The 11462-nt window shown below is 44.8% G+C and overlaps 1 protein-coding gene across 1 annotated transcript; it reads right to left on the minus strand.

Annotated features, from left to right (window-relative positions):
* Positions 1-200: 200 nt before the first annotated feature.
* Positions 201-4959, minus strand: LOC136452166 (serine/threonine-protein phosphatase PP1-like). Its single transcript, XM_066452808.1, has 4 exons — positions 4657-4959; positions 2361-2920; positions 1939-2130; positions 201-649 (listed from the first exon to the last, which is right to left on the minus strand). Exons 1-4 carry the CDS (start codon positions 4856-4858, stop codon positions 638-640), a joined length of 966 nt encoding a protein of 321 aa, XP_066308905.1. The 5' UTR covers positions 4859-4959; the 3' UTR covers positions 201-637.
* Between the last annotated feature and the right edge of the window lie 6503 nt (positions 4960-11462).

An 11462-nucleotide genomic window follows, 5' to 3' on the forward strand; every position in this document is an offset into this window, starting at 1 on the left:
ATGAAACTAAATACACAGATTGAGACTAATTTACGAGACGAATTTATTAAGCCTAATTAGTCCATGATTTGACAATGTAGTGCAACAGTAAACATATGCTAATGACGGATTAATTAGACTTAATAAATTCGTCTCAAGGATTACTGATAACTTTTGTAATTTATTTTTTATTACTATCCAAACACCCCATGCAAATCCGAGGTAACACCTCTTAAACTTTAGTCCCTGTATCCGAACACCCCCGTACTGATGTAGATACACAAGCAAACAAAACTCACAGCGATCAAGCAAACAAACATCACCAAAAAAAGCTAACCAAAAAACAGCTGCTGCACCCAACAAAATGCCTTGTCCATCCGACTAAATATTGCATCTGTGGCAATGTAACTATCAGAACGGACGATATGCCAAGTTAGAAACACTGCTGCTGTACAGAAGAATGTAACTATGTAAGTGCTGCCGATTGAGTCCACGCAAATTTAGCAAGTGATGTAGAGCCCTGTCGCTCCAGAGGGTAAGAGAAATTGCCTGTAGAATGCTAATGCCATGCCCTGGTGGATGCGAGACATAATGAGATCGCCCCCTTCGAGCTGACATTGATTGTGAGTAGATAGCTGGATACAAATTAGACGTTCTCTCATTTTGGTGCCTATTAAGCAAATGGCAAAACAAATATTTGAGATGATAAGTATTGAAAACAAAAAATTATGATTATTTCCTTTCATACAATGAACTTAGAGGTTGTATAGCTTGCGAATAAAACGACTAGGTGCATTGAGATGCATCATGCACTTTGGATCCACACAAACAAAAGGAATGCGAGTTATGAAAATGACTATTAAAATGCAGCTGAGTACACTAGAATGCCGTTTGAATTTAAAGGGAAGATGTATTGTACATTGCTAACAGATTATTTTTCCACCGAGCAAAATGTTATTTTCTCGAACACGCAGGCAAAATATACTATTCGAGTCATTGCCCTCTTCTGCTGCACTACTTCAGCAGTACTTTTCAGCGAACGAATAGTGTTTTCCTCTCACAACATTTCAGCATAAGCATCAACATAAGCCAAATGTTCGTTCGCTGAAAAGTACTGCTAAAGTAGTGCAGCAAAACAGGGCAATGACTCAAAACTCCATTACAGCCTTCCATTTTGTATGCATGATGCAACTTGCACATCAGCATAGCATGAACAAAAGGGTTGATGCTATCCATTCACAGCAGGTCAGCAGGAAAAACGTTCTCCCAACCCCACATCGACATTTTAGATGCTTCTGCACTCCATGATACTTGCTGGATATTGTTACATAGGATGTAAACTACTGGTGAAAAGTTTTGAGGGGACTAACAAGTGTCTGAGATGTAGGAAAAAGAAAAACCTCATCAGGAGTGCAGATTTGAATCCCTGGTCATCATATCAGGACCATGAATGTCATGTCAGTCCAGCATGACAACCATAAAAATTAGCATGGGAATAAGAAGCAAACTGATTTCAGGAGGTATGCCAGGCTCATCGGTATAAACTATAAAGCAACATGGACATCATTGTAAACTATGCAATTAATGCTAGTGGCCTAGTGCGTGAGGAGGGTAGTAATCTGTCAGAGGTTGGACAGCAGTGACTTCAGTTAAGCCCAAGATATGGACAAGTATGTGTCAATTGTTGAATTTACTCTGCTAGCTAAGTACTGTTACATGTGAGAAGTAGAGTACCCATCTGCGCTATGCACAACCAAAGTCACTCGCTTCTTGGTGACAAAATATAGCCCTGTAGGACGTGCAATATAGGCCCAAACCCAACATTCTCATATAAACATGGGACATAAAAGTGAGAGTGGGACAAGGAAAACACACAACCTACTTTACCCCAAAAAATTTGAATACAAGAGAAAATTTAAATGGTTTTCAAGATTAAATCATTTGGAGCTTGATAATTACCTTGCTTGGAAGAGGTTTCCTTGAATGTGGTGCACCTGTTTCATTTGGTTTCAAGATCTGAAAAGAACACATCAAGCTTTCATCTATGCTCAATAGAGCACCTGCATTATCAAATTCGCCACAGTAGTTTGGAGCTGAAAAGATCGTCACTAGTCTTCTTTCTGCAAAGAATTCGTAGCCATCTTCTACCACCTAGGGAGGTAGGGACAATTACGTTAAAAACTGTCACATGAATCTCAAAAGAAGAAAATAAAATATTTTTTCTTGAACACGCAAGAGAGTTGCATACCATTTTGTTAAGAAGAAAGGTCTAAAACACAGGGGGGGGGGGCAATCCCCAACGACACACACACTTAAACACCCACAGCACTCTAGAACAAAAATAGAAAATAAAGACTAATGGTTGAAATACTTTTGTTTACCTGATGAGCTCGGCACACAAGGTCAAGATCATTCTTCTCCAAAAATTCAACAAGCTTATCTGCGCCAAAAGTGCAAGAAACACCTCTATCACTCTCCCCCCACCCTTCTGTATCGTGACTAGGATCAGACCAAAGGAGATCGCACAGAAGACCATAGTCAGGAATTTCGGTAGGCCTCTCAATATCTTTTATTTGATCCAAGCTATTCAATTCAGGTGAGAGGCCACCATGCATGCATAATACTTTGTCATCAATAAGTGCTGCCATAGGCAAGCAGTTGAAGCAATCACAGAATATCTTCCATAATCGAACATTGAATCTCCTTTTGCATTCATCATAGAAACCATAAACTCTGTTAATTTTTGCATCTTCATGGTTTCCCCTTAAAAGGTATATATTATCAGGGTACTTCAACTTGTATGCCAGAAGCAGACATATGGTTTCTAAGCTTTGTTTGCCTCTATCCACATAGTCTCCAAGGAAAATATAAGTTGAAGTTGGAGGATAACCACCCAAATCGAAGAGCCTCAAGAGATCGACAAATTGTCCATGGATATCACCTGCATGTGTGTTCCTTAGAGACAAGTTCAGAAGCATAAAAAAAGGCTGAAACATAATAAAATGTATCTCTGTTCTGTACATATGCAGAAATGACCAAGGAAGATAACGTACATAGATGAAATTTTTTCTTCTAAGGAATTTAAATCAGTGAAGAAGGTATCGATCGAAACACATCATAAGATGGGAACGAAATTGAGAGAGGCACAGCATCAATGTCTACTTGAAAAAACATGGTGTACTTTGGAACATAAGGGGACGCTGATATACCCTATATGTTGTCAAAGGGCATTTCTCCAATGTGTAATTTTCCTTCCCTGATTTATTTACACAAAATGACCATTTATGCATCATGAATTCATGATGATAGGATCTGTAATATGATGCTGCAAAATCTGACAGTTGTACACTACAACATCCCAAGAACGGTAAATTCCACATAATGCAATTCCAATAGTCAAAGGACTTCTGTTTTATAAACCTCACCACAGGCAAATATCATGTTTCGTTACACAGTAAGTGCTTAGCGTTGACTTCTCTATAAGACCCAACTACATGCAGGATTGCTTAAGATATAGCCAATTACAGAGCAGTGACAGTTAATCATGAGGAGTGTTACATCAAGCTTTTGCTCATGATTTAGGGGTACACCAAGTTACAGTGTCAAATCACAAGTACTACACATAAACCAGTTATATCATTGCTTTCTAGGGTCAGTGCCGGAGGCTCCCACATGAGTGGGGTCTGGGGTGCCTACTAGAGCCTAGAAAAAATTGACAGTGTGATTTAGAATTAAATTACTCAATGGGAAGAGATTGTACACCAAAGAAAAAACATAACCATGGTGAAGCAGCATTTGGAGCGGTGAGGCTACCATATGATAGGGATAATGTAATGCAGCTATGATTCCTCCGTTCACAAGACATATGTACATGCAAAGTTTTAGTTGTGATCCAAACAATCATCAGAATTTCCTGCAGTGCAGGCAACTAAGCACTAGAAATGCAATCCAGCTACACACCTGAAGAATGTACTCAATATTTTTAATCATCCATTCCAAACAACCTATCAGACAATACAACAATCATGCAATGCACACAAGCCAAGCATAGTTTTTTGTACCAACTTTTGCCATGACTCCGAAGTCCATACTAATGGGAGGCTCGGAGATAAAGGCAAACCGAACGAGACTAGACTACCAACCTCCAACACCAACAAGAAGCAGAACTAGCCAGCATATTTTTTCCCCCTTCCATCAGGGAAGGGTGCGAGCTTTGATAATGGCATTACACTTGCAGACCAAGCATTACCAAAAACGCACAAAGCATGCAAGAACAGGTAACCAAAAGTGCGGTTTCCTTCCTCCCAGAAAAGCACAAAAGGATAAGGCCAGGCGTACCCAAAAAGCAAATACCGTGGCAACCCCCCAGCTTATCGACCATGAGTCAGGAACAATGACGAGGCATTTCACAAACTGCATATTTTAGCACCTTGCAATGCCCAAACTTAAAACGCTTGCTGTAAAAACGAGGAATTAAACGAGCGTCAACGAATCCCTGCTGACCGAGAATCGGTTAATGGTGATGAATCCAGGAAGCAGCAATTTCCCATAGCCGCCCGCCAATGAACACGGCACATGCACGGACTCACCGGAACCGCAGCAATCAGAATCCGACCCGGATTGAACAGAACATGGCGCATGCACATGCATAGGTGAGGTGCACGAAAGGAGGCCCACCGCAGATCTTGACGGGCGCGTGGATGCGCAGGAGGTTGGGCTGCGACAGCAGCACCTGTTTGGCCTCCACGCAGAGCTGGCGGATCTCGGCCTCGGACAGCTGCACCTGCCGCCCCCCGCGGCCGCCCTCGACGAGGCGACGCACCACCTCGTCCACCGCCGCCGCATCCATCGCCCCCATCGACGCCCGCGTCGTCATCATCTTTGCTCTGTCTCCGTCCTCAATCCCTCGGCGACGGACGGAGGTCCTCCAAGAAGGAAGGAGGGAGGGAAGCCAGAGGAATGGAGGCGCGCCGGCGTGGACGGATTGAATGAAAATGGATGGTGATGGTGACGGTGGCGGTGGTGGTCACAATTGGTTGTGTGGGGGCGAAGGGAACATCGAAACCGTGTCGAGCGGTGCCGGCCGTCGGATGGGGAATGGACGTGCGGATGCTGGGGCCTTCGTTGTAGGTCTGGTACGAATTGATCCGGTCTCCAGTCTGCTGCTGGACATGGGTTGGTCAGGTTGTCCAAAACTCGCCGTTTTAGATGACCGTGGATTCACCAAATGTGCATCATCTCTGAGACTACCAGAACTGTTCTACGTGGTACTAATGCAACTTTTTTTTTGGCTTATAAGGTCTTGGGTTTGATTCCGATATCCAAATCAACGTTTCGAATGCTGCGGGTGTGTTATCCATGCAAAATGTGCATGGTAGTATGCCGAAACCGTTGAATACTGTCCATCGTGCATCAGCATTCAAAAGTGTCGTTCTTCCTCCCGAAAAGTCAAAGATTTTTAACTTTGACCAAATTATAATTTTTTAATATTTCTAATATATAATTATTATCATTAAATAAATAGACCATTGAATATATTTTAATAATAAATTTATTTGGAGATACGAATGTTACTAATATTTTCTACAAATCTAGTCAAATTTAATAAGTTTGACCAGCACGAGACTCTTTCTTTTATGATACGGAGTAGTAAGTGTTACGCCCTTAAAAAAAAGACTAAGGAACTATTTTGGTTCAATGTGTTTGGCCCGTAAATAGTTCACAACGTCAACGGATCACATTGTTTTGTGTTTGATTGCCCCCGTCCGTAAACGATAGCGCTGTAAACATATTCAGCCCCATACAAAGACCGTTGCCCCTTAACACTAGGCGCTCCTCTTGTGATCACAGGCGTGTGGAGGACTCGTGAAAAAAAAGAGTGTCCCCTTCCTCTCTCCCATGCGCGCCCCTCGGTCACCATGCATTTTCACTAGTTACTAACAGCGCGTTCGGCTAGTCTACTCATGGCTTGTTTCAGCTTATTCTCTCTCACAGAACACTATTGAATCATCCAGAACCATCCAAAACCCACTGTTGAGGGCACCAGGCGAACACATTCTAAGCTACCAGCAGCATCTGGATCAAATTGAAGACCAAACGAGACAAGAAATCAGTTCAATGTCACAATCACGTTAGAAAACGATTCAGCATCCCACGGCCTACAGTAAGCGAGCAACTACTGAGTGAGAGTTCTGACCAGTGACCACCAATATGCAACAGGAACTCAGGAAGCTTTGAGGAAATCGTGATGATGTGACCATTTTTCCACAAACAACATGCAACTAAGTTTGGTCATGTTGGGTTAACAAAGTTATGGTGTAGATATATAGGTTAGACTGGTTTATTTGTTTTGCACTATTTTTTACGACTTATTTTATTTATCCCGTGTTCTGGTAGTGAACAATGGATACATATATATTTCAAGGTTAAGTAACTATTTAATCCTTAAAAGGCATGCTAGTTCTCGTAGAAATTAGAAACATGTGGCAATTAATTTAAAAGGCTTTAATAATAATTATTGAAAATAATAGCCAATAAATATATTCTATTTTCTAAAAGATTACTCGTCTCTGCCATTATGTTAAAAACAACCTAAAGTGACCCATAAATCTGTATCTAATTTATTGACCTCCATCATTATAAAAACTATATATAAATTACCTGCATCATTTATTATGAAAATAACCTTAATTAAATTTGCATATAAATTGCCAATGTATATGTCATTATGAAAATAAGCTATAAGAACAATCACAAGTGACAGCTAGCTGTGGAGTCATTATGGCCTGTCAATTTTAGGTATCGTTTGCTAGGGTTCCTCCTCAATTGTTTCTCTAAAGAAAGCTGGAGCACTCGAGGAGAAGCCCTCTAGGCAAACAAACAAGCTATATTGTAGCCAGTCTGGCCTAGTATCTCATCCAGGCAAATAGACACACTCGTAGAAAGCCCCTAGGACAGAGAATTTCGAAGCTACCCAATTAAATTTTTCACTCGTCACCATATAATCTGCTCCATCCCAATCGCTGGCGTACACCGGTAATTGGGAGCAATTCCTTGACTGCTAGCACTCTTCATCACGGGTTGTCTTCAGGCCAAGACATGTGGGTGCTGCGGTGCTGCTTGGACCAATCCTCGTCAGACGTCTCCCTCCATCAGGCACGATGACGTCATCTTTACACAATCAGCTCGGTCATCGCCATATGGATTATCACTAAAGTTGTTTCGCTACATAAAGGACTTGTTTGGCAGAGCTCCTCTTCGGCTCTAGTTCTGGCTCCTCCAGAGAAGTCCTGCCAAACGTTTTTCTGAAGAAGCCATTTTTCAGTAAAAAATAAAGGAGTCGGAGCCGTTTTGAAGAAACCACAAATTGTGGCTCTCTCAAAACGGCTCTGGCTCCTCCAAAAGAGCCCCTCAAGAGGAGCCGTGTCAAACACCCCCAAAGTTACTACACTACACCAGTTGTGTTTGACTACATCAACGAAGCTCGGTTAGACTCGAGTAAGGGCGTGTTTGGTTTACATCTCCTAAAGTAATCTAAACCAACTCATAAAGTTTAATCACCCTGTTTGGTTTGGTGGACTAAAACCTTTTAGTCTCTTTTAGTCAGGATGTTTGATCCAAAGTGACTAAAACGTAAGGCAGCATGACTAAAAGGTGGGCTTTAGTAACATTTAGCAATACTTGAGTGACTAGTTAGCTAATGCACTTTTTAATCTCATTTAATTATAGTGTTTAGATAAAAATGACTAAATAAGACTAAATTGTGACTAATTAGCTATTGCACATTTTAGTTCCATTTAGTCACCCCCGGTAGTGTTGACGGTGCCCCAAGCATCAGTCGGGTACAATTTCCTAGCTATTCTATTATTATATGATTTGTTCCGTTCATTCCATTAATATACATGTATAAGGGAGAATTGAAGTGCAGCCAATCAAAGTACCAAAGTCATTGTGGTTATTGTTTAATTGACCTTTTTCTTCCTGAAGCAAGTTGTTAAAAAAACTTCACCATCTTCTCTAATCTCCTAGGGGACGACGCGCCCCATGCATGAAGATGATTGCGTCAGATGATACCTCCTCCAGACCTACACCATGAAGAACGCAAAAGGACGGTTAGCGATAAAAACTATGAAAAAAAATCACGCTAGTCTAGGCTTTTTGCCTGGCAGCTTCTTTTTCATTCATCTCGATGACTAGTTGACTACAGTCCATACTCCAACAGGTTCGATTATTAACACGGCTATGAGGACCGAACAAGCTAGGCGGCGGCGTGCAAGCAGTCCTCCCGAGTTGGATCCTGCATGTGTTTCGTCCGTGCCTAGATTTTTGTAGGCTTCAACTTTGATCTCTCTCAGCTGTGTACCTTTTTTGGACCTAGGTATGGGCTGTAGATTTAATATGTGCGTCTATGGTATAGTGTAGTTGGTGCGTGAGTTTATACTATAACTTAAATATAAAGGTCGAGACGATAAAAAAAAAACTATCAACGGGGGAAAGGCTCCCCACCTGGTTTTTTATATCATTGATCTCGGCTGAAGGAGCCCCTTCAGCGTGTTCGGCTGGTACGGTATCGGATTGTTTCAGCTTATTCTCTCTCATATAACACTATTTAATCCTCCATAATCATCCGAGCTACAGTGCACATATCTACCGGCCGAACAGCTGGCGCCAAACATCAGCTACCTCCTTATCCTTCTTTGGTAATCGAGATCTCCAAAGCTTTGCATCATTGTGCATTAGTAGGAAGACCTGTCGGTGTGTGTAGAACTCTTCTCTGAACACAACTGAATTCCAATGTTTCCACATATGCCAGTAGCAAAGTGCTGCAAAAGTTGTGAAGTGTTTCTTGGGGAAGTGATCCGGACAGCTTAGATCAAATATGCAGTCGTTATTTGTGATTGACTGAATCCCTAGCTTTTCCCAGAACACTCCCGCAAAGGGACCTTGGAAGGCAATGTGCTCACCTGTTTCATCTGAGAGCCTACAGACTTCGCATATAGGTGAATTAACAATCGTCTTACGGAATAGGTTTGTTCGGCACTGAACTCTGCCATGAACCATTAGCCAAATGAAGAACTGCACCCGTGGGGGTGCACGGGTTTCCCAGATGAATTTGGCAGCGGGATGAGGACGCGCGTCCTTAGACTGCAGCAGGCGATAGAGACTCCCCGAGTCTAGTTTGCTTTGGGGAAGGCAGAACGGACCACGACGATTATCCCTTGCACTGCTGAGCACCACCTGACTGACAATGGTCTGCAATTGGCTGAGTTCTGCAGAAGCTTGCGCCGATAGCTGAGGTACAAAAAGTCTTGAATTAGTGAGACCTGAGTCAAGGACCTGGGCAACTGAAAGTTGTTTCTTCGTGCAGTGGCTATGTATTGCCGGAAATCTGTCAGCTAAAGCGTCATCATCACACCAGGCATCATACCAAAAGGAGATGTCCAGACCATCTCCGAGTTCCACCACTGTTATTGCTTGATACAGGGGCAGTAGATAATGCAGAACGCTCCAGTGGTCGCCGATTAACTCGCCATCAAGAGAAGCCAGAGAAGCACGCTGTCTGACCCAGCACGCCCAGGCAGACTCCTAGGAACAGAAAAGGCGATGTAGCAGCTTGAGAAGGCAAATGTTGTGAAGGCCCAAGTTTATGATGCTTAGACCGTCTGACGAGATCCTAACATATGGGTATGTTAAGCCTCGGATCCAATGGTTTCCGAACGATGAAGACCCCCGATCGACCCCTCCAGGATCGCCCAGGGGCTCGGGGGCTATACCCATCGGGTACGCTCTGAGGAGAAACCCAGCTGAGCCTGACTCTGCCACAACTTCCACTTGGCCGCTTGGGGCTCGGGGGCTTGCCCGAGCCCTGAGGCTCCTGATCTACAACAGCACTCCGGCTCGGCCCTTGGCTCCTGCCCCGCCAACGACGCCAGCCAAGGCCCGCGCACAAGAAGACACGCCCGAGCTATTGAGGCTCAGGGGCTCCCCAGCGCTGTTCCTTGGGCACGGCATTGCCGTCCACTTTCCCGACAAGGTCATGCACGGGGCGTGACACAAGAAGACAAAAGCTTCCCCGCGGCTTCCAGGGACTCGGAGGCCCTCGGGCCCGCACGTTAGTCCCTAAAGCTGACTTCCTTCACCTCCAAGAAGACTCAGAAGGTCCACCTGGGGGAGGCTGGTCCAAGCCGACATAGCCTGACACGCAGAGTGTCAGAACAGAGCAGCCGGACGACGCCCAAGGCTTCTTTGGCTCCACGACACCGCCATGGTCCACAACATGTCGCTGCAAGGCCCTCCTAGACTTCGGCGCATGTAGACCGTAGACTAGTTCCCCCAAACCGTCATTTACCTAACCTATCTCATTATATAAGGGATAAGGTCGGACCTAGGGGGAACGATCACCAGAAGACAGATCATTCCACTCCATTCCATTCCTTGGCGTTTGCTCAGCACCGAGAGCAAGGCAACCTAGAGAGGGGCACTGAGAGCTCCTCCACCGCATCACATCGTCTTCCTCCTCTCTGACAAGAGGAAGACTCCACTGACGGCGAGGCAACTTTAGGATTAGCACTGAGCTAACCCCCTACCAAATCTCTCTACAACCCTATTGTAACCCCCCGATTTTGGGTGCTTTTAAGTATAAGGATCATCGGCTGTTGGACGTAGGGCATCGATTGGCCCGAACCAGGATAAACCATTGCGTCCTCTCTGTAATTCTTGTGTTCTTGAGTCCACCCAAACCACCTAAGACACGTACTCTAACACCGACTCAAACAACAATGCTTGTCGCAGTTCCTACCCTACGATAGCTGGCATGCTAGGTAGGGGGCAGCGTCAAGTGCGATTCAGGCTCTACGGTGGCCAGAGCCCCTCGCCTCATCGCCGAAGCAAGCGGCACCGCCCCAGACGGTGGAGTTTGCTTCCTCAGCGAGTTCTCCATCATGGCCGACGCCTTCGCTCCGGGTCAGGTCCTCAACTTTGGGAGCCTAGCCTATGTCGCCGACTGCTACGGCGAGCTTCGTCTACTCCACGGGGCTACGCTGGTGGGCAATGAGTCCCCAGCGTCGCCCCCTCCACTAGGACTTCTGGGAGCAGATCTCGAGGTCCTGCCCGATAGATCTGGCGTGGTTTGGGATCAAACCCCACCATGTCGGACCGCCGCTAGATGTTCTACTTTCTGGCCAACGTCCACCACTAGATCACAACCGGTGAGGTGCTCCTGCCTCCTGATCGCTTCTGGTACTACCTCCCAAACCTGCCTTTTGGGATCCAGAACGCGGCGGCATCCTTCCAAATGGAGCGAGAGCACCTCATCAGTTGCGAGGCTCCGCAGCGCGCCATCCTCTCCGGCGCAGCAGAGACCGACGTCCCATCGCTGCACACCTTCCTCAAGATCTTGTTAGGGAATGAGTACAACTCCGACGACATCGACTGCTGTGCACCACCCCACATGTGCTACCACATCGATGGCGAAGTTCTTGCTG

This window comes from Miscanthus floridulus, chromosome 5, assembly GCF_019320115.1.
Source record: "Miscanthus floridulus cultivar M001 chromosome 5, ASM1932011v1, whole genome shotgun sequence".
Lineage (NCBI taxonomy): Eukaryota > Viridiplantae > Streptophyta > Magnoliopsida > Poales > Poaceae > Miscanthus > Miscanthus floridulus.

Excerpts from the sequence above, each read along its gene's own strand:
- LOC136452166 (XM_066452808.1), bottom strand. The coding sequence starts at position 4,858 with ATGATGACGACGCGGGCGTCGATGGGGGCGATGGATGCGGCGGCGGTG. Across the intron at positions 2,921-4,656 it reads CGCGCCCGTCAAGATCTGCG|GTGATATCCATGGACAATTT; the intron begins GTGGGCCTCCTT and ends ACACACATGCAG. Across the intron at positions 2,131-2,360 it reads TTGTGTGCCGAGCTCATCAG|GTGGTAGAAGATGGCTACGA; the intron begins GTAAACAAAAGT and ends CTACCTCCCTAG.